The following is a 23,711-nucleotide window of genomic DNA, read 5'->3' on the forward strand; positions in this document are numbered from 1 at the left end:
GAGTGTAACAAAATAAAAGAAAGAAAAAAGAAAAAGTGGAGAAGAGCTAGAGTCAAGTGAGTCTGGCAATGGAAAGGGGATAAAGGCAGGAAAGGATGGCATCAAGGAGGATTTGGAGGAAAAATAAATATAACAAACAAGGATCTGCTATGTTACTGAAGTGAAAATAGCATGTTCATTTTGGCATGAGCATAGGGTGACAAATTTTAAGATCACATTTATGCTCCACTACTATTGTGTTCCACTGTTTTGGAAACAGTTTATAGTAATTCCATCAGCTTTTGTGAACATGTGTTGGGAGTTGATATAATTTAAATAATGACAGAGGTTGATATTAAATTTTTAAACACACAGATTATTTAGACTAGTGTTTAATACAGTTTTAAGTCAAGGTATAGTATGAATTTGAATAAAAGGAGGGGAGGGGAATTTACCACTCCCATTAATAATGTTTTCTAGTTGGGAGTCATGAATCAGAAGTCAGAGATTTCTGCAAAGCTGTCTTCTCCACTGCCCGCACAACCCACCCCCCCTCCCACCCCTATCTTTGATTTTCTGCCTTTGCTTCCTTACAGAGTGCTTGAAAATTAGAATAAGTTTGGGAAGATATGCTCCCCAACCAGAAAGTGAGTGACTGGGGGACACTTGCAAATGGAGCATTTGATTCTGATACTTAGTAGATTTCCAAGTACATCATCTGTTGGTGCTCTGGAGCATTTCATAGTTTGTTTCACTTTGTTTTGATTTGAATGTTGCTGTCTTCCAGTAGTTAAATTATGAAGCCCCAAATAACAGGTGATGATACTGCTAATGTCCAACTGGTTTATTATTGAATGTATGCAAACAGTGGTCTGCAATTCCAGAGGCGATGTGTGGTTTGTTTCAAGACTGTTCACATCTGGCTATTACAGGACTAACAGGTTTTGGTTTTTTTGGGGTTTTGTTTTTGTTTTTTAAAAAGAAGGACTATTTTGCCTTTTGGGTGAATGGACAGACCTCCCATTCTCATTAACAGGAGCTGTGCCCTCTTTACAGCAGAGATTAATTTGGTTTAATGGGACTTATTGGAGGGGACAAACAGTAAAAAGATGCTCTACTTGTGATTTGGTGTCTCATTGTCATCTTTAATATTAAAAATATTAATCAATAGGATTCCAAGTCAGGCATAGAAAGAGTTAAGTGGTTTGTAAAGTGTCTGAAGTACATTTGCAGTGACAAAAGCTCTTTCACTGGCCATGGGTTGAACCCATTTGTATTGTCTTTCCATCCCATCTTGTTTTGCTCGGTTGGTTGGTATGAGATGATGAGTGCCTGCGGTGCAGCAAAAAGCATGTCAGGTGCGAAGCAGGTAGCTCCACCGGGATGCCTGTGTTTTGTCCCAGTGTACTCACAGCATTGCTGAGCACACTGGCACAAATAATAAAAGATAATACCTGTATATTTCCCCATAAGTTCATGAACACTGTTTAGGACTGTAAGAAGTAACGATGATAACTGATTAACTATAATGGTAGATGAGTACTGCGGTAAAGAGATTCTCTTCGTAGGCTTTGAACCCTATTTTGCTAACTGTTAAGGAAACAGTTGAAGTCAGTAGAATAGCAGTCATGTACCAAACCAACCCACCCTGTAACATAATGGTCTTTACTGAAAAGCCGAAGCCCAAATGTCTTCGTTGTTGCAGAGAGCTAGCTTATGTAGATGGAAGCTGGTGATATGTGAACGATCATCATGCTGTGTCAAGTCTCATTTTAAAGACCATAAGTATACCTTTATAACAGAAAAACAAACTACTTCACCAGTTTGGAGAGAAACATAAATCATGTATTTTTATCACCTCAAAAGACCACTAGAAGATGAGCTCTAATATTTCAAATGCGACAAGCAATCTATACACATGAATCACAATCTGAGTTCCATTACAACTGAGCTGATATATACTACTGTGTGCTTTATGGATTTTACTCTAACATTATTAAGTAAAAACCCAAAGCTTTTTGTGATGAATACCTAACCTTTTACAAGAATTTGTAGAACTGTGGTCCAGAACAACAGCTTTAACATTGCCCTACAGGCTTTAATAAGAAAATACTATTGTCAGTTTTGACCTCTTAATACTAATCTCTGTAAAGGAGATGCATCTGTTAGTAGAAGGCTAATACTACAGAGGTAAAAGAAAATGTGAAATCCTGAAAGAGTTTATGGGAAATGCACTGAGAAAGATTGAGAAGAGAGTTAAGTAAATGAGCAAAGTTTGAAGAGAGGGATCTTTTGTTCCTTGTGCTTCCTTTGTTTAGGCCCAGTTTTTTTTCTTCCTGCACTTAAAGGACTTTGGCAGCACCGCAGTGTCAGTTGTTCTCAATTCCTCTATTTATAGTCAGATCATCACTTGAAGTCCTTAGTATCCTTTTGAGAAATTCTGCCACAGCAATATTTTCATATAGGTTGTGAAGTTTCTTTTTATCTCTGCGTATTTTCTTATTTTATGTTACGGTCATGTGGTCCTTGCCTGCAATGAATCAAATCCCTTCACCTTGAAGACTTTTAATCCTCTTGCTTCCTTCTCAGGGATGAAAGAGAAGTGTTGTCCAGCGAATTTGGTGTGGAAGCTGGAGATAGAGGGTAGTGCATAAGGTTAATTTTCAGGTGACTTGGTTGCAGTTTTGACATTCTTGCTTTCTTTTCAGACATTTTTTTGGTCCTTTCCCTTTTATGCTAGAAAGTTATTAGATATGCAAGAACAAAACTCCTCAAAGCTATGCTCCAAAAGCCCATTAAAAAGTGGCTGCAAGCAGAACAGTGTGAACACACGTCAACACCTGAGTGTTTCCCAAGTGGCTCTAGCACTCAATGGTGTGATAACAAGACATGTGGGAGGATTTTTCTTGGCTTTTATCTTCCATTTATTGATGCTCCTGACTTCTTAAAATTCATTTCATCAAGTGGCACTGCAACAGAAACAACAGGAATGTGGAGATGAGATAGTTCAAGGTGTTTGCTTGGTGTACAAAGTCTTTTGCCTCCAGGCCATCATTTCTAATTCAGCCCAGATCAGCAGCAGTCAGAAATCTGTGCCAACTGACAGTTGTTTGGTGGCCAACACAAAGTAATTTGGCTAGTAGCTCCTACTGGACAGATGCCTGTAGTATAGAAAGTGTGAGTATAGCTGGCATGTGTTTCATTTTCAGAGACTGGAAAATGTGGGTGTATCGCAACTGGAGCTGCTTTGGTTTAGGAAGGTTAAATAAATACCTGAATTTAGGCAAATGAGATCTCAGCACATGTACAATTAACTCCCCCCACCTTTTGGGGTTAAATCTGATGTTGTGGTGCTACCCCCTTGTAGCACTTCCATTGTGTCTCCATAAGCACTGGGTGGTGAGGGAGAAGGGAGGCTGTAGCTTAGTCTCTGCAGGTGGCTGTGCAGAGGGATGTGGTGGGGTGACCAACTCATCTGTACCCCACTGGCTGAGGGAATTCTTCAGCTCTGTTGTCAATTAATACCTGTCTTTGACTGTGAGCAATCAATAACAAGGAGAAAGTAATAGAGAGAGGAAAAAAGAATGAGTCTGATTCATCTTTCTTTGTGTGGACATATGTAACACTAGAATTAATCTTTTGAAAACCATGAATTACTTTATGTAAAATCTGTGCTACTAAGCAGAAAATCTATCCTACTGAGAAAAAAATAAAGAGAAACCCTCAGTATAATATCTGGTTTTGTGAGGAAGGAAGGGGGAAGATTTTACTGTTTACAATATCACAGAGCTTTGGGATATTTAAACAGGCAAGTAAATGATAGGTTTGATGCACTATTGTGAAAACAGTTTGAATTTTGGGTTTGCAGCAGCAGTAGAGATTGCTCAAGCAAACAAAGATATGGGGTCAAGTTCCTACTGCTCCTTAGTTATCTTTTTTTTTTCCACTGGCATGATGTAAAGCAGGCTTAAAAAAAAAAAAAAAAAAAAGAGGGCTCTAGGTGACTGGCTCGATCTTCTGGTTCTGTGGGACAGGGAAATGTCACAGAGCCCTCTTCAGTAATTCGTGCAGCAGAAGCAGGACAGGGCATTGCCAGAGCTCGAGAGCTCGGGTGAATCTGGAGGGCTGGAATACTCGCTGACCAACTGAGCAATTGAATCTGCTACGTTGTCCTGACAAACATTACCATGTCATATCTGTCTAGCACTGCAACTGGTATCATGCTGTAGAGTTACTATGCCTTCATGCTTTAGGTTACCAGTGAGACAGAGGTAGGATTTTCAGTGTTGAATACTTTTGATGGTATTTTATGCTCTTGAAAACTCTGCATCAGTTTTTGTCTTTTAACATTGTCATAGAAAAGACGCAAATGTATGTGTTAGTTTTCCAAAGCTAAAAACATTTAGGATTTCATGAAGAACAGTGGAAGGAACCCATTACTATGATACAGGAATTTTAACTCTATTTTAAGGAATACTTTTCTACTAAATTTGCCTTGTTCTTTAATGCTAGAGTTAAACCAGATTGCCTTTGGAGTTGCAAATGGAATTTGTTTTCTTTTCTTCTAATATTGTGTCATGTTATTCATTTTACTAAGCCTGACTGTAACTTTCCTTGGTGGTTCTTCCCACAGATATTGATGAGTGTGCTGCCAAGATGCATTACTGTCATGCCAATACTGTGTGTGTTAACTTGCCTGGATCCTATCGTTGTGACTGTGTCATGGGATATGTCCGTGTGGATGATTTCTCCTGTACAGGTGAGCTCTTAGTTGTACAGCAATAGTAGTGTTACACTCTCTGTGTTGTATGTATTACTTAGCCTCTAATTCAGGGATCCTCAAACTTTTTAAAGAGGGGGCCGGCACGCAGATGAAGTGGCAGGCAGTCATCTGCAGCTACTTGGTTTCCCCCCCCAACCCCCAGCGGGGCAGGGGGGGTCTGTAAATACCAGGGGACGGATTGAGGACCCTGGGGGGCCGTATCTGGCCCGTGGGCTGTAGTTTGAGGACCCCTGCTCTAATCAGCCCCTGTGCCATACCAAATGCCATGCACTAGCTGGCCCTGTGCTGGCATAAAATCTAGGTGCAAGCAAGACATGTAAATGTTGTATGAGGTACCTTTCCTATGTACGGGCCCTTTGGGATTAACTTGGTTCAGGAAGCCCTGTGGTGCACACACCAAGTGTGGCTGTCACCCAGCACATGGTCCCTTCATGTCCCGCAGCTGGCTTGCGTGTGAGATGTGGAGACTGAGATCAGATCACAGGTGTAGTGAGAAGAAATGCCATTTTATTACTTGTGGTCTGAAACTGGTCAGTGGATTGAAACACAAGAAATTATGCAGGAGGAGAAGCTTTCTCGACAGAGCTGAGACAAATATCTAAAAGCAAAACTGAAAGCCCATAAAGTCCTCAAAACCAATTATTATTAGGTGGTTTGAAATAGTTGTTATTAATGCTGAGAACTAATGTTTTCAGGACTATGATATATGTTATTTAGAAAACAGAACAATGTGATAGCATTAGACAATACATCTAGTGATTCTTTCTTAATAGCTGTCAGCAAAGTGAGCTCTAAAAATTCTTAGCAGGAAGTATGTAGGTCTCATTTCTACCTAGAGGTTTTTAAGGGACCTTCTCTGGCAATCTCTGGGAAAAATGTGAGAAACTGCTGGAACATTCGGCCCAGCTACACCTAACTGGATAATATCTTTCAATCACAACACTTCAGAAAGGCTGATCTCAGGATTATTTTGATGGTGCACCTGTCTGGCAAAGCAGGAAAATATCAGGCAGATTTATTGAAATGGAAATAAGTCAGCTTGACACAATACTTGCTTAGAATTGTGTTGGGTGAGCTATTTTCTCAAGTGGAAAGATGGCACAAGAGTATTCAATATGAGAATGATTTCCTGCTTGCAATAATTATGTTGTAATGCACATGTTGTCCTTAAGGAAGGTCATAGGAAATGTTGACTTTCATGATGACAGCATGTCTTGTAGCTAAAGTAGCCTGTAGTTTATAAAAACAGTAGGAAAGTCCTGCCCACCTGGTGAGAGAGGATGATACTAAATAGCTGTCAGGAAACTGATTGTTATTTTGCCCAGAGTCATTGTTACTATATAATGTGTGTCTTTTGAGAAAACTTTTGAGATTTCCTTGATCTTTTACAGTCTGTCATGTCAGAAAAGTTTCAGTCCCTAAATTTTGTTCTAAATGTGCATGCTGCATGAGGTAGTGGCTTTCACGTGGTGGGGAAGGTGTCTTTGATTGTCTGACACTTGCTTTCCATATATGCACTACTAATTTCCTAGTGTTCCTTGCCTTCCAGCAAGGCACTATCATTAGGCATGGAAATAGTTTAGAAAGCACGGTGTTTGTGATTCACTGAAAAAAGTGTGAAGTAGTAAGATAAGTTGCTTGACAGTAATGGGTGAACATTCATTTTAGTGCACGCACACACAAAAAAAATCAGCAACGGGTATAAGAACAAAATAATAGAGTGATTGAGATAACTGTTTCTTGCCCGTTTATTATCTTGCTAAAATGACTTCTTTTTTGACGTCACAGTTAAAAAAACACAGCAAGCGTGTAACATAGATGAGGAGAAACTTGATGCGTTGCCTGTTGTATCTAGAAATAATTGTATGTTATATTAATACATTTATTTTAAATAAGTATTGTGCAATAGAAGCCCTAATCCTCATTTTGTATCTTGCATTATGTTTATACAGACTTTTCCTGTCGGGAATCTTAAAAAAATAAATAACAATAATAATAAAAAAACCCCAATGGCAGCAGATATTTAACTAATTCCCCCTCATGTTGGCAGCAATGTATGGCAGGCACAAACGAAATAGATTGTAGCCATTTCTCAGTTTTTAAAATCTAGGCCTTATTCAAACAAAATAAATGAGACATTATCTTGTTATTGATCCATGCATTTGGAGACAAGACTAAAAGCCTGAGATGGCCTGGTGTTGTGATTACGACTGGATTTTGGGCTGGTGGTGGTGGTCAGGCTCTAATGGGTTAGAGTAGAGATAAGGGTTAATAAACTTCCAGTGTAAGCGCTTAAGGCAGGTGCACAGCATTGCCTGTGGTTTATACACTGTTGACCTAAAAACAGAGTTATTCCACAAAGCAGGAGGTATCATGTTTTGGGAAGTCCGAGTCTAATTCATCAAGGTACAAAGTCATCTTCTGCTGCGGTTGAGCAGAATCTGCATGTTGCTGGGCAGGCCTGTGCTTGGTGGCCTTGGAGGCTGGTCCTGGTGCTCTGGCAGCTTTTGAAAGGTGGAAAGTAGTGATATGCGGAAGCTGTAAGTCAGAAACAATTTTTAAGTCGCGTGAAAGAATTTAGTTTGATATTGAGGTGTTTATCTTGATAAAAAGAAATGAAGTGGATATTGAAATGCTAGGTCAATTTGAATTGAGCAAAATGAAATTCATTTGGATATTGTTGAATTTTAAATACGCAGCTTCCAGTGAGGGTTTTTTTTTTTTTTTTTTTAACCTTGCATCGGTCTCAAATAAAACCGATTGGTACTCCTTTAGTGTTGATGAAACTTTTTTCCCCAAAACAATTTTTGAGTATTTCTGACCATGAGAACTGTGGAGCAGGAACTTCCCATGGTTATCTGTAAGAAGCTATTGTGTTGGAATCTGTGCTGACTGCATAGAAAATGCAGTCACAGAGATAGAGTGACTAAAATAATATTCTGGATGAAGTCTACAATTATATTAAGTTCTGAACCATGATTTAAAATTAAGTAGTGGCTATTTTAATAAATAATCAACATTCAGTTTCTTGTAAGCAAAAGACATGTGTTGAGGCTCATGCCGTGGTGTTTTGTGACAGGTCAGCCTAGCAGTGACTTTCACCTACATTCACTGAGAAAGGTGCATTAGTTTTTTTTCTGCTTACCTATTCCTAGAGCTTCGAGCTCTGAATGTTGATGAAGTCATTGAGTGAAAGACAGTTTTATTAAGAAAAGTTACCCTTGAATAGGGAGTTCCTTTCAGTCTCTTCCTGCGACACTGGCAGGTTGTTCATCTGTTCTCAAGTAAATCACAGTCTTGTCCGTTCTGAAAATGGCAGCAAGATTTGCTGCTCCATGTGTTCTCATTTACCAGAATCTACTGATTTAAAAGCATTTAATTGACTTCCACAGGTTTTTACCCTGCTTGCTTGTTGAAAAATAAGTTCTCTTGCCTTGCTTTCTTCTAACATACCAGTTTGGGAGTTTGCTTCAAAAGTGCATTATTTAGTTTTGTGATTGTTTTTGAAGCATTATAAATTACATAATAAAAGTATCATAATTTCATTTTTGATGGGCTGCATCTGTTCTCTGGTATGATTTTGAAAATGCATTTACATGATTTTCTGTGGTTTGAAACTACAATACATAGTTTCTGTGTCCCACTGCATTCAATCAAGTAAACAAGTACTTTTTCATCTTAATAGGCTGTAAATTATCTGTAATAACTACATTTATCATGCTTATATGAAGAGGAAGAGGCATAGGTGGGTCTCATCTCTTTTTTGCATAGTGCTGGCATTTTCTATGAAGACAATCACAATGATCACGATAAAGATTCCTGGCCTTTAACACCTATGATAACCGTGTAAGAAAATATCCCTCATTCTGTTAACGTTTTCCTTGGGGCTGCATCGGATACTGAAAATTTCCTAAAAACCTGCAGTCATTCAAAGAATGAGTTGTCTCATTTTGTATAGTCAGTACTGGGTTTGAATGTTCCATTTGTTTGGGGTTTTTTTTGTTTTTTTTTTTGTTTATTTCCTACAAATATTAACTAATCATGTACTAAAGCTTAAAAAAGACCTTTCCAAATGAGAGTGCCAAGAGATTTTTGTAACTGTATTTGCATGTATTTCTTGTGTCCCTTTTGCAAAATGAAGAAACTTCCTTTGGGCTTGAGAATGACTCGGCCCATTTTGCCCTAAAGGCATCTTTTCAAGAAACAGTATATAAAGTTACCAGGCCATCCAACATACGTCAGCAGCACATTCTGCCAAAATGTGGTGCGACCTGTATGCAGACATCCACTTCTTTATGCACCAAGCTATGCTGGCAGATCTTTTTCCTCTGTGCAAGGAATCCATCTCCAGATTTTACTGTGGAGTTGTGCAGTTCTGCATGGTGATTGAATACTGGACTGTGCTTTTAACCCTTTTTCAGTCCTCATTTTGTCTGATAATGTTCACAGAACTTCTTATATCTTTGTCTTCTCTAAGCAATGGGTCACTGAGATAATTACATGTTACTTGCAAAAACCAAGCCGTTATTTACTGCAGAATCAGGAAGTGTTTTCAAAACCACCATTCAGTATTCCAATTCTGTGGGAAAACTGATGTTTCATAGAAGTATATTGTTTAGAAGAAATTTCGTAATTTAAATGTTAGCCTTAGTTTATATGCTAATTTGATTTACAGTATGGGTAGAGAAGAGGAAGTAAGAAAACCTAATGATTTTGACAGGTTATCCCATAAGCCCCTTCACTTCTGTGTGGCTTCTGGAGCAGCATTCCGTTTTGAACCTAATGCACCTTTCCGAACAAGCCCTTCTGCAGCATGTTATTGGAAAAGCTGTGCCTAAAGCATAGAAAAATGTAGAGTTCTGAGAAATCGCAATTTCAAGGGAAAAAGCCAGCAGCCCCCTTCTCCTGCTCTTCCCTTCTTCCCTTGCCCTATCTGTGAAAGGCAACTCAACTGCAGAAATTTCCTGCTATGGTTAGAACAAATGTTCAAATTGTTTGCTATCGCTAAAATTGATACCTTCAGATTTTTGTTCTGGAGTTTACCTGTCAGGTTCAAGGTGGTGTAGTTGACCCCATAATAATACTAATAATGCAGCAAGTTTCACAATGGTGAAGTGGCAGTCTTGAACGGCAAGTTATTGGCCTCTCAGCCAGAACCCCTGTGTGTGTTTGAAAAAAAGCTGAATAGGAGCTTTTAGTCAGCCAGTTGATAATACAGTCACTCTTTGAAAGACAGGGCTATATTTGCAATCTAATCTGCTGATCCTCTTTCCTGCCTTTTCTTTGTCGGTGAAATAAATTAGGATACAGGAAAGCGACAATAATATTTTTGGTGTGGCCCTTGAACTTTTGAAGTCCACTGCAGGGTCTCGGGTGTTCACAGAGGTCAGTAAACAAATATTACTGCTGTTCACGTGATGGCCTGTAGTTGGTGAACTGATAGCTGAAAACGCAAGTCTGGGTCATAAGCAATGAAGGTAGGCCTGTGGTGAATAGTTTTCAGGTATGTTTTGGGGAAGAGCCCTCTTCAGATCTTGCTGTTCTAAAGGAGATCATTAGTGAGTAGTCTTGCCAAGCACTACATAATTTTTCATAGAATCATACAGTGGTTTGGATTGGAAGGGACCTTAAAGATCACCTAGTCCAACCCTCCTGCCAGGGGCAGGGACGCCTTCCACCAGCCCAGGCTGCTCCCAGCCCCGTCCAGCCTGGCCCTGAGCACTGCCAGGGATGGGGCACCCACAGCTGCTCTGGGCAGCCTGGGCCAGCGCCTCGCCACCCTCACAGGGAAGAATTTCTTCCTCATAGCTAATCGAAACCTACCCTCTTTCAGTTTAAAGCCACTCTCCCTTGTCCTATCACTACAGGCCCTTGCAAAAAGTCCCTCTCCAGCTTTCTTTTAGGCCCCTTTAGGTACTGGATGGCTGCTCTAAGGTCTTCCCAGACTCTTCTCCAGGATGAACAACCCCAAGTCTCTCAGCCTGCTTTCATAGGAGGGGTGCCCCAGCCCTCTGATTATCTTCATGGCCCTCCTCTGGACTCGTTCCAACAGGTCCATGTCCTGGAGGCCATGTTGGAGGCCCCAGAGCTTATTGGAGTACTCGAGGTGGGCTTTCACAAGAGTGGAGTGTGTGTGTGGGACAGTCACCTCTCTCGACCTAATGGCTGTGCTTTTTTTGATGCGTTCCAGGGTTTGGCTGGCTTTCTAGGCTGCAAGAGCATATTGCCAGGCCACCTTGTGCTTATTGTCAACCAACACACCGAAGTCCATCTTATCAGGTCTGCTCTCAGTCCATTTTCTGCCTGGCCTGCATTTGTGCTTAGGATTGCCATGACTCGGGTGCAGGACCTTGCACTTGGTCTTGCTGAACTTCATAAGGCTTGCATGGATCCACCTCTCAAGCCTGTAAAGGTGCCTCTGGATGGAATCTCTTCCCTCCAGCGTGTCGACCACACCACACAGCCTGGTGTCACTGGCAAACTTGCTGAACTTTTCTTTTAAAGAAACATGATGAAAATATTAATTAGGTTGGGGTCATAGTTATGTCACTGTTTGTAGATCAGGTAGCAGATGTTCAGCACAATGGGTGTGACTGGAGATAAGGGCCTTGGGCAGATCTGGACCCTCCTGATTTTACTTGGCACTAATAGGTTGATATACCCTGCTCTGAAGCATTCCCTGCTTCGGAGTCCACTCTGTCCTCCATGTGCTGAGGAGAGCCCATTGTCCTTCTACGAGCTGCATCTTGATTTGTGTGCTTGTCCTCTCACTGCATTCCAAATGCATTTGGAAATCGGTCTTAAGCCAACCTGAATGGGTGACACTATTTGTATCAAGCAGGCACAAAACACTCTTTTGCTGGTCTCTCCTTTCCTGAGGTGCTTATGTGTCAAGTGCTGAAAGGCAGGACAGGACTTAGCTCCTGGTGTTAAGTAGTACTCCTTTGTTTGAACCACAGTCAATAGCATCTGTGCTCCCAGAACTGCAAAGGGAAATGTTTTTTAGTTCTAGGTGCCCTGAACTACAGAAACATTTGTTTCAGGTTCCTCAGTGGGCTCTTGGCCAAGTTCAGCAGCAGGTAATCTGTACACCAGTGGGTATTGCTTGCATCAGAGAGCATTTCTTTGCTCTGCAGGACAAGTCAACAGAAGACTAGAAAAGTATTGAGTCAATCCAGCAAAATAAAAATGGAGCGATTCCATGTCAGATGACTTAGACTCCTGCAGGTCTTGACTCAAAACCCATTAACTCGGTAGAAAGCTTTCAATTGCATTCATTTTGGCTTTAGATAAGTCCCACAGATAAATAGTGCATTCTTGCCATAGAGAAGCTCTGTTATAGTAATACCAAAAAGGATGATTCTTTTGTATTGTCAGAGAACACTGTACTAACATGGATAAGGTGGCTTCTCAGTGCATCCCTAGAAGGCTGGTAAGTATTTAACTGCTGTTTTGGAACAGGGGAAGCTGAGGCACAGAGAAGTGGAGCATCTTGCCCAAATTCCTGCAGAGACAGTGGCAGCATTGGAGAGTCTAGTAAACAGAAATAATAGATGTGGGAAAAAACACAGACTTAGACCAACAAGGATTCAGGGAACATTGAGGTTCATTTTGGTAGGCATTCATATTTTCACAAGAAACAGTAGCAGGTCATTGAAGCACAGTGTGCATGGGCCTTGAGTAACCAGGTGACCTTCAGGTTATAAATCCTATCCTTCCTCTTTCCATGAAGTTTTGTAACATCTTTTGTTACTTTGGACTTGAATTATTTGCCAGTCCTCTAATTTTAAATGCTATGTTACCTTCTTTTGTTCCTGACTTCACCTTCATTTACTGGGTTTAAATTGCAACATTTTTTACATTCCTTCTTTTAAAAAAATGCTGTTAGGAAGCTGCATATTTTTTGCTCCTAAGTGATTTCAATTTGAGGAAAAAATGTACTAAAAATGTAATATTTATAGTGATTTAAATTCCTCACTGGTAAATAGTTTAATTAAACATCTTTGTGCTTTCCTGTGCTCTAGGCATGGAAGTGTTGCTAATTTCTCCAGAGTAGTTGGTAATCCTTTCAAGTCCTTTTGATACATTGATCTTCTCTAACTTTATTAATACTAAAATTAATTAAACAGCTGACCACAAATCATGCTGATAGTTGTATTTCTTGACTTAGGCATAATTAGCATTTTCACATGATTTCTTAGCTGCAGCCTTTTGTGCTGGTATATATTCTTCCACAAAAATATATATTTCACATTTTTTTGCATATGCAAGTTCATGCTTATGCATAAACTCAAGTATTATGCTGATGCTTAAAAATAATAATATTGATTTTAATACTCCTTCAAGACCTACGAATGAAGCTGTCTATCTAAAGAACAAGTGAGGGCAAGCCTTTCAATGTCACCTGGTCAGCATTTGTCCTGAGCACTTTTATGGCAGGATTTCTCCTTGATACAACAGAGCTAGATCCATTTTTATGGCCCAGAAATTCTTAATTCCTAAATCTAGCAATTACTATAAGCAGTCAGAGAGGTGAGGGATGGAGAGCCACCTCACTAATTTCTTTGTGCTATCTTGAAAACATGCAACAGCAGCATCGATGTCAGTGGCTGGAAGCAACAAGCTCTCATGTTTTAGTCATCTGCTTCCACAGTAAGTGTTAATGCCTTAAGGAGTGTAACTTGCTTTTGGGAAAGTTCTCATAGTTTTGGAGCTCTAACAGCCAGGGTTTGCCATCTTCTTTGTCCAAACAAGCAAAAAAAGTTCCCCATGCTGTATTCTGTTACTAGAAACCATCTATAACAAACTCTGTTGGTCAGGCACAGAACTGAACTCTCCAACTAAATCATGGAAGTAACTGAATCGGAGAGAAGGGCATCTGGCTCACCACACCTCCTCAGGGCAGGATCCATGAACCCTGAAACATCCTTATTCTTACCTGTTCTTGAAAAAACACAAACAGCTTCAGTGAGGGAAATTCCTTAATTCCCTTTGAGTTTCCCGGCTCCCCAGTACTTACTCAGCTGTTTAGAAAGGTTTGCTTAATGGCTCCCTTAAATCTCCCTTGCCACAATTTAAGCCTGTCACCTCTTGTCATATTCTCAGTGAATACAGAGAATGCTTTGACCTTTCTATTTGCAGTCCTTTTTAATATTTAAAATCTCTTTTCATGAATATGCTTTATTCTTCTCATCTGTAACCTATTTTTAGGTTTATGGCTGAACATTACAAAAATATTATAAGGGGTTTTTCTTTGTAACATCATGTTTTCCCTTTAGAAAATTCTGAGCCTGTGCCTCCAAACTTTTGGTGTCTCACAGACGTGGGGTTTTCGGTGTTTTTTTTTTCATTGAACTGCAAGATTGCTGTTGTGTGTCAAGGAATATGCTCTAAAGAATGGTCCCAGGTAAGAGGCACAGTGTGCATGGGGTTGGCAATTCAGATAGACAGATGCAGCCTAAACCTCCTGTATTGATTTTTGGAGTCCTGAGTTGTGTTCATGTCTACTGCCAAAGGCTGGTTAGCCAGGCACAGCGCTGCCCACTCTGGGTAGGAATTCACTGTTTGCCCTGCTATATCCCTTTTTTCTGTCCAAACACATTGTTCAGCTAGACAAAGAAGTGTCAGATGGGTGACTAATGGCCGGATACAGAAACAGTCAAAGTGTTTTGCTTTTGGGACTTGAATGCTTGAATGGCTTGTCTGCTTTTAGTAATAATGAGCATGTTACTACTGGAAAATATTAAGAAAAAAAAGCTCAAATGCTCCTCCAGTATACAGGTGTATATCTTGCAGCATGTAGTATCTGGAGTCTTGCGTGACCAAAATCTGTACAGTGTATGGCACATAGATATGCATTTCTTCCAAAGAAGCCCCATACAGAGGAAGAGGAGCCCATTCACATCGGAACATGGGAGAGCCAAATTCCTACCACTTCGATTCATGGAATGGTGGAAATGGTCAGGGATGCAGTCAGTGGACATCTTGAAAGGCCATGAATTTGCAGTATATTGACTTGGATTTGACAAGTGTGAAATTTGAGGTTTTCCTCCTGAAAGGCAGTGTGTCATGGTGAATGAGACTAGTCTGCCAAGGAACAGCTGACATGTCTGTGAAACGTGTAGCACTTTGCTGTTGTATCTTTTTATTTGCTGCTTGGATTTAAGATTTCCAGAGTAAGGCCTTTATTTCTGAAACAGAAGAATTATATAAAGGTTGTTAAGCTCAACAGAAAATTTCCCATAAAGTTCATGGTGCTTGTGTCTGAATGGGCTTTTCTGACAATAAGAAATATGTATGTCAAAGGCTTTAGCAGGTCTTGGGTTTTCCTTTTTTAATCTCAATGTGCATTTTATACACAAGGAAATAATATATTAACATTTCTCGCTTTGTTATGATCTCATTTTTGTACCTGTGCTGAATGTTTCATAGATGTGTGCATATTGATTGTGAGAAAGCTGATGTTTTATTAAGAGCTATTGATTCTTGAATATCTATTACTGTATGCAAGTGATCAAAGAATCACCTTCTGAGCAATCTTAGATACTGAAAAGACCTTAGGACCCTGGTTCAATGATGGGCATCTGTTATTTGTTTGAAGTAGCTGGGGTTTTTGTGTGAGCCCTGTTTAGACTTGCGTTGTAGATTGTCCAGCTCTCGCTTTGCTGGTTCTGCAGCTTCTCAGATAACTTAAAAAAAAAATAAATATATGCTTTTTTCAGCAGAAATGTGTGCACTGGGAGGTGGGGGAACGGGTTGAAGGTGTGCTGCGTGGTTTGTCCTTTTGGGTGGTCTTAGTCTGGTTTTGAAGGACCTTTATGTTGTGCCTGTGAAGAATAATATTGAGATATATTATGGGCAATATTTGCAGGCTAATGCTAGTATGTCTGATAACCTAGCTATACTAAATTTATTTCTGGATTTGTAAACATCAGCAAATAACTGTAAATCTGGTAGTGTTGCTTTTCTGAAATGTTTGTGAAATAATTTTAAAGGCTGTAGAGGAGCTGCCACTGGCAAGCAGACTTGCTTGGTCCTTAAGAAATACAGCCTTTGGGAGCAGCACAGGGAGGGAGAGAAAGAGAGGTGCTTTGATCTATCACTTTGTAGTTAATATTTTCATGCTTTCTACTGTAGGCTTTTTGCCTCCCAGTATGAAACTTCCTATTTAGTTACATGATTGCATGTAATAATTGCTCAAACTGGGGATTTTTCTGACTCTGCCAGAAATAACTCTCATTCTTCATTGTCAGAGAAGTGGGACAGAGCTAGGCAAATGAATGACACAGTCTCGCTAATTGTGGTCCCATTAGAATAATCTATTGCGATTTTTATGTGCTTAGATTTTTTGTTTTCTTTTCAGAGTTTACAAATGAAGTTCATTTTTAGAAAATACAGTTCATGTTGGTAGACTGAGATAATCAAGTGTTTTGGGAAAGGCTTTCCTGTTATGACAGATGATAGCAGAAGGGGCCAGAAAAGCAGGCTGCCAAGCAAAGGATAAGGACGGCCATGGAGAGACAGCTTAATGACCTGTAAGAGTAAAATATTCTTTTCCTATTTATTTATGGTGAAGAAAAGTTTCCATGATCCCAGGAATTTGGTTTAGTCTGCTTTGCGCTTCTCGTAATGGAGGGTTCTATTTCACAAAATTTAATCAATGTAAGCTTTTGTAATGCTGAACTGCCTACCAGTATTTGTCCTTTATGCTAGTTTTTGGCTTGGCTTTGATTTTTTGCTTTCAAAATAGCACAAATGTTGAAAGTGGTATTCTGTGGAATATCTGACATAGCAAATTCTTCTTCAAACAGTAAATTAAGAATGTGTATATTTAGGCACACGTGCAGTCCACAAAGGCGCAAAGGAGCTCTCTGATCTTTGGAGTCTTGCTTTCAGATAGATTCCTTGGTATCTATCCAATACTGAACTGCATCCTGTATTTTAATTAGGCCATAAATATGGCTTTGCAATAAAGCAAATACATTCCAAAAGTAATCACATTCAACCACAACATAAACTGTTATTGTCTTTTCTGCATGTGCTAGTAGTATCTGCTCAGTACAAAGATAAATAAATGCTCTGTCCTTTTACTTCACTCTTTGCGTGCTTTTAGGAGTCCCACAAACCCTATGATGCATTATGAAAAATCATCCATTACAAGTGATTTATGAATAGAAAAGGTACATAGTTATCTTGCCCGACTTTGCGGTGTCTGGATGTACTTCATAAAATGGGGAAAAGCAGGAAGGTAGATTCAATCTGATTTTGCTGTACTGTTGTACATCCTTATCTTCTATGTAGGTCCCTTCACTCCATGCCCTCATTGCATCATCAGTACTCTTTCACAGAATCACAGAATGGTCAGGGTTGGAAGTGACCTCTGGAGATCTTCTAGTCTACACCCTGCTAGAGCAGGTTCACCTAGAGCAGGCTGCACAGAGCCACGTCCAGGTGGGTTTTGAATGTCTCCAGAGAAGGAGACTGCACATCCTCTCTAGCAGGCTGTTCCAGTGCTCTGCCACCCTCAAGGCAAAGGTGTTTTTCCTGATATTCAGAAAGAACTTATTGTGGTGCAGTTCATGCCCATTGCCCCTTGTCCTGTCGCTGGACACCACTGAAAAGAGCCTGGCCCCGTCCTGCTGGCACTCGCCCTTAAGATATTTGTAGACACTATAAGATTCCCCACCTCAGTCTTCTCTTCCCAGCCCCAGCTCTCCCAGCCTTTCCTCACGAGGGAGATGCTCCGGCCCCTCATCACCTTCGTAGCCTCCGCTGGCCCCTCCCCAGCAGTTCCCTGTCCCTGGAACTGGGGAGCCCAGCACTGGGCACAGCGCTCCAGGTGCGGCCTCACCAGGGCAGAGCAGAGCAGATCACCTCCCTTAACCTGCTTTTCACCTTTGGAAAAAAGAGCTTGCCCACGTAAAGTACTGCTGTGGAAACATCTTGCAGGCTTTTTGTGTCCTAATGGAGCTGGTGGCTGTGCGCTGGCTGACGGCCCTGCCCGAGCCCCACTCTTGGAGTGGCAGCATGCTGTACCTGCTCCCGGGGTGCTGGAAGGCTCACGGGACATGTCAGATCTTCAGCAACAGTGCAGGGAACTTCGCATTTCTGACATTGTGATGAAGTCCCAGAGAAAATCACATTTCTATTCTGAGCTTGGACCGGGGTGTGCCTTTCGAGGGATGTGGCCCTGTGGTGTGGATGTCAATAGTTCCATGTCTTTCATGATTACTATGGCCCCATCCAGCTTGGGGTTCAGTCTTAGGCACGGGGGCTAATCCTTTCGCTCTAGGACCACAGGTAGCTATAATGTATTAAAAACTATATATAGAGTTCCCTCTTTCTGTACCTGGCATGCTAAAATCTTTTCATCAATTCACTCCACGCTTAGGATACTAGGCTTATACTGCTGCTCAGTGAAAATTCAGAATCCACAGTCCACGTGCCTCTTCTCTAGCTCTAGAGAGTCCACGTGGGCTCTCTAACTGTTGCAAACTCAGGTAGGATGTATATGGCATCTGATGACGTGGGTTCCTTGGCATTTTGTCTTGTTGCTGCTATTGGAATTGAACTACTGTCCGGGATTATTGAAATAAAGAAGTTATAGATGAAATAACATTTGGTTTTTTTTTTTTTTTTAAGTTAAATAAAATTCCTAGCTGATGTGAAATACGTGACAGTAACAGAAATGGCTGATCTTACAGAATTGTTTGCTTAGGGTACCAGGCAGAGCGAAACATATAAACACACACATGCTGTCTTCCATGGTTGATGCTTCTAGAAGAAACAGAAAGGACTATTTTTAAGGGCAACAGAGCAGCCTTGTTCCACCTGGATTGCTAAAACTTATGACCAGTTTTGTGTGATTGAGTGTCCACAGCTGAACATTATTGATGATATTTGTAAAGACAGCAAGAGGCTGCTTTGTTGCACAGAAAATTAAGTTGTATAAGAAGTCAGCTGGAAAGACTTAATCCAAGGCATTAATGGAATTTGAAATATAACCATTTTTTTAAAGGAACTTTGGAAACAAAAAGCTATAATGAGATTGGAGAATTTAAAAGTCTTTTAGTATTCTTGTATGTAATATATTCAGGGCTGTTTTTCAAGGATGCAGCTTTTTGCATATGTTTTATCAATGAATAGTCAAATAAGCATTTTTGACTTGGAACAAACTCAGCTGTGAAAATTAACAGGAGGGGTGGGTTTTTTCTTGTTTGTGTTTTGTTTTTTTTTTTTTTTCTTTTCTTTTTTCCCTTACATGTGGCTTCATATAAAAAAGTTGCATGACTAAATACTCAGGTAGCAGTCAGCAGTGAGGGTGTTAAAAGTAAGGTTACCTACAAATCCCCAAAATCCAGAGGCTGGATTTATAGCTGGTAGAAATCAAAATACTTATGCTTATTTAGGTCTGCCATCAAACTGGTTTCTGAATTATTTTCTGTTGCTGCTGCTTTTGATTTGTTGCTCTGAGATTGTTGATTTATTAAAAGTCATCAGTGCCATTAGACTGCCTGTCAGGATCCATAAATTGGATGAGGGACCAAAAGCAGTTATCACCCTATGTGGATTTTTTGTTTTGCACTGCAGAAAAGAGGCTAATTAATTCACTGAGAAAATGAATTCATACTTCCTTTGAAATACAAAGCCTTTACCTGATAAATTTTTCTGAAGTCTGTAAAGATTATTTTCTTATGTTATTTCAGTGGTTAACTATCTCCATAGTACAAATTTCTGTTCTAGTGGAAAGCACAGTGTTCTTCACACAGTTAACTTGAGATGTTGAGTTTAAAACAGATTAGCAAAATACTGCATTAAGGTTAAGGGCTTATTGTGCTTGGTATATCAGTGCATTCAGACACTCTTGAAGGACGTTAACAGATCCATTTTGAATCTTGCGTTGTAGATTGTCCCAGTTACATAGGTTTTCCAGCAACAGATGGTTTAAGGATAAACTGCTACTGAAATGAGAAGCTGTTATTCCTGTTTTATTAGCATGGTACGACTCTTAACAGTTCACAATTTGTATGCTAAACAAATAAAGGCAATATGCCTTACAGAAAGTCAGGGTGAGACTTCAGAACTACTCGAAGTTATTGGAGAGATTTGGCAAGGTGCTGAGCTGCTGGGTGCTATTGCAGGCATGTGTTGGCTTTCCAGTCAAAAGTAAAACTTCTCAAGTTGGATCTGAGTCTGCAAAGTATTCAGCATCTGATGCAAAATTTTAGGTTCCTTCCCTTTGTGAACGTTAATGTGGGTAGTGGGTTGTCAGCAAATCTCTGGAAAGATTTCATATGATATGTGTTTTGGACTCTGATGAACTTTTCTGTCTCTCTATGTGCTACGTGGGAACAGAAATTAAGCAAGTTTAGGTAGTGATTGAGGGCATTAACTGTAAACAGATGGACTTTGAGCTATTATTATTTTAGTCTTTTAATGTCTCAGACTTTTTTTTTTCTCTAAATGGATTTAAGTTAAGAGTGCAAGCTACTTTCTGAACAGAGGTTGCATAGAAAAAAGCTGTATCTCCCTTAACATGTAAAAAAAAAAAAAAAAAAAAAGGAAATTGCTATCATGGAGGACTTTTTCCAGTGATTCCTTTAATGAGTCCTGCTTGTGTTTCTCCTTGTGGACAGCTCTATGACCACAATAATTCTGTGTGTGGAAACATCTTCTGACCTTCTCTCTTCTTTTGTATCTTCTGAAAATAACACTTTAGGTGATGTCTCGGAGTAATTTTTTATATTATTCCACCAAGTCTAGAATCCCTTTTTTATGATACGAAATTTACATGCATGTTGTTTCTTACCTTATTTCTAATAATTATTAGTATTATTAATTCCTAGTATTAGCTGTGCATTTTTACAAAAATCAGATTTGCCATATAAGCAATGATGGTCTGATGATCCTGTGATAGTTTTTTCACTCTCTGATTATTCACAAATCAGTATGATCTTAACTTTTAGAAATAAATATTGTAAAGATAAGTACATAGGAAGAATAAACCCTTACTACTGTCCACTGGGTATGGCGTAGGGTAGCTTGAAAATATAGCGAGGTACTGAATCAGTCCAGCACCCTGCACAGGCAAAATTACATAGCTTCTCAAAGATCTTGTGTAAGCTTTTTAAGACCAGCATTGCACAGACTAAAACTAAAAGTCCAGTCCACTATTATGAAAGATTTATTGATTTCTGCCCAGTTGCTTGCTTTGCCTAAAATGAAAGATTATCATTTTTGATCATTGGTTATGTTAAATCTTTATATAGTGTGATTGAACACTTTAGCTTTTTCTAATGCAAAGCAATCATGAAATTCCTTTGAAATTGAAAATCTAATCTTAGAAGTGCATGCTATTCCTTTGTCTTCGATGATGTCTATATTTGCATGATTCATAGGTAACCACAGTGCCTGCCCTTTTTACGTTAGCTAAGAATAAGTAGGAAGAAGAGCATGAAGTGCCTGTTCATAGTCTCTTCTCATGTGACACCTGCTTGCATGAGTTTGAGTACTGTACTGCTGCATGGACTGGCTCAACTCGCCTCAGATGAAGGCAAGGCAGCCAGCTTCCCGCTCTTCCTCCTTCTCACAACCACACTGAGTTTAAACTTGGTCTGGTGTCAGCTGAACTCCCAAAGAACAAATAATTAGTGTAAGCCAGAAGGCCCGTTATTGTATACAATAACTCTGGATAACCTCTTGCCTGAGATCTCTTCAGACAGCAGACGAAAAGCCATGATCTTTTTTTTTTTTTTCCCAGATAAAATTAATTGCCTTTTTATTAGAACCTGGCATCTTGACCTGCAGTTGACCTAATATTTATTGTCTGACAGCAAAGTTGGTTGCTTCAGAAAAATATAGGTCTCCCTGCAACTATAATCTTACCGTAGAAGGAATCTCTTTCCTTGGTTCCATCTAATGATCATTTTGTGCCTTAAACCATAACGATCAATAGTTTCATAATTAAATCCTAGCTAGCAAAACTGTTCATGCAGAGTATGAGGTTACTATTTTGAATATTGTTGGAATTAAACGCAGTACCGTCTAAAGTCTTTTATCAATTAGACCTGTTCTGTAAAATAACTTTCTGTCTGTCCACCCTGAATTTCCCCCCCTTTAATTTCACCGAGCAAGAGAGCTTTTTTTTATTAATATTTGGTAAGAGAGTTTTCTACATTGTTACTCGTTTTACATACCTTTGTCGTAGCTGCTATTCATTTTCTTGTAAGTACTGAGTAATCACAATCTCCTAAATCTTTTTATTCATTTCTTTAAAGAAAACAAATGGGACCTTCCAAGGAGGAAAGTTAAGTAGATACATGAATATTATAGTGATCTTGGAAAAAATAATCACTTTTATCACTTTCATGCTCCACAAAGAGGAGGATAATTGCTGCTATCTGTTTAAATCCTTCAGATGCTATTTGTTGGTATAACTTCAATCGGCCACAATACATTATTTTCAATGTCCTAGCGTTTTAAGCTCTACTATAAAAATGTGATTACTTAACAGATGATAAAGGTAAAATTGTGCCTGGAAAGGCAGGTTATTATGAAGTATCTAATCTAATTAGATTAGGTGAACTTGATATGACCTAAATCAATCCTAGAGTGGTTCGGGTGGAAAGGGACCTTAAGGGTCACCTGGTTCCAACCCCCCCTGCCAGGGGCAGGGACACCCCCCACCAGCCCAGGCTGCTCCCAGCCCCATCCAGCCTGGCCTTGAGCACTGCCAGGGATGGGGCACCCACAGCTGCTCTGGGCAGCCTCTGCCAGTGTCCCACCACCCTCACAGGGAAGAATTTCTTCCTCATAGCTAATCTAAATCTACCCTCAGTCAAAGGTAATAACAGCCAGAGAGTATTTAACGTCATCAACAATAATAATTATTATAGTCTTAAGGTATCTCCATGCGAGTCCTTCAAAACAAGAGTGCATTGGGTATTTTAGCATTTTTGTGAATCAGTTACCTCAGTTTTACAATGTAGCACAAATTACACAGAAAATCCTATTGGAGGGATTTTTTGCTACTGTAAATATCTGTAAACTTTTCTCTCTCTTTTTGTATTTTTTTATTTTTTTTATTTTAATTTTCTGTCTGTACCTGTTCAAATGATAACCCTTAAACTGCATATAACTGCAGTGGGAGGGCAGGAAAGTTTAGCCTCAGTGCAATATCAATTTCAGACATAGCATAATGATGATGTCTGCTTTTTCTCCTGTAGTTTCTTGACATTTGTGAATTGGTGCAGACAACAATAATTTTACTGGTTCTCCTTTGCTTTTTAAATGCTATCTTATCTTTCTTTAATAATAACTGGAAAGGAAATGCAAAACTTTGTAAGAATTACCGTTGTTCTTAAAGAGACACGTTCTTGCATTTTTCTGTGCTTTCAGTTAGCATACAAAGTATACACTTTTTTTTTGCTTTACAGAAAATACTGTTAAATATTCTGTTGTAGTTCATATCTGTTAATTTTCATTCAAGTGTATTCTTTCTGACATCAATATTACTTTTTTTTACTACTGAGTTGCATTTGTTACTCAGTAACTCATATTTTTCCAGAGAATCTAAAGCTATTTGCATGCTATTATATTATGTTCCATGGCTTTGTCCTCCTGTATCTTTTCTTACTGGCAAATGAAACTAATACGTATTTTATTCCCATGCCGCCACCTCTTTCTGTGTACAGCTGATGAAATCTGGGTTATGAGCTTTCCTGCTTTGTATATGTAGTTCAGGACCACCCTATTTTCAGTTTTGGTTTTTTTTCTTTAATGCTGTTTACTGTCTTTTAATCCTGTTACATTTTTATGGCTGGCCCAATGGTTATCATACCAGCATTGATCAGAGAGAGATGTGGTGATCTAGCCTACACAGAAAATGAGAAAAGCCTGTCCCAAGATAAGGTGGTAATCCTGCTGTAGTTAATGATCTTCTTTTGATAGG

At 39.5% G+C, this 23,711-nt stretch overlaps 1 protein-coding gene across 4 annotated transcripts in view; it reads left to right on the forward strand.

Annotated features, from left to right (window-relative positions):
• NELL1 (neural EGFL like 1) overlaps nt 1-23,711 on the forward strand; it is a 292,061-nt gene that overhangs the window by 135,211 nt on the left and 133,139 nt on the right. For all 4 annotated transcript variants that reach the window (XM_056354990.1, XM_056354987.1, XM_056354989.1 and 1 more), the window contains exon 13: nt 4,613-4,738. In XM_056354990.1, coding sequence (XP_056210965.1) covers nt 4,613-4,738 — 126 coding nt within the window. The remainder of the gene's footprint in view (nt 1-4,612; nt 4,739-23,711) is intronic.

This window comes from Falco biarmicus, chromosome 10 (assembly GCF_023638135.1).
Source record: "Falco biarmicus isolate bFalBia1 chromosome 10, bFalBia1.pri, whole genome shotgun sequence".
Classification (NCBI taxonomy): Eukaryota; Metazoa; Chordata; class Aves; order Falconiformes; family Falconidae; genus Falco; species Falco biarmicus.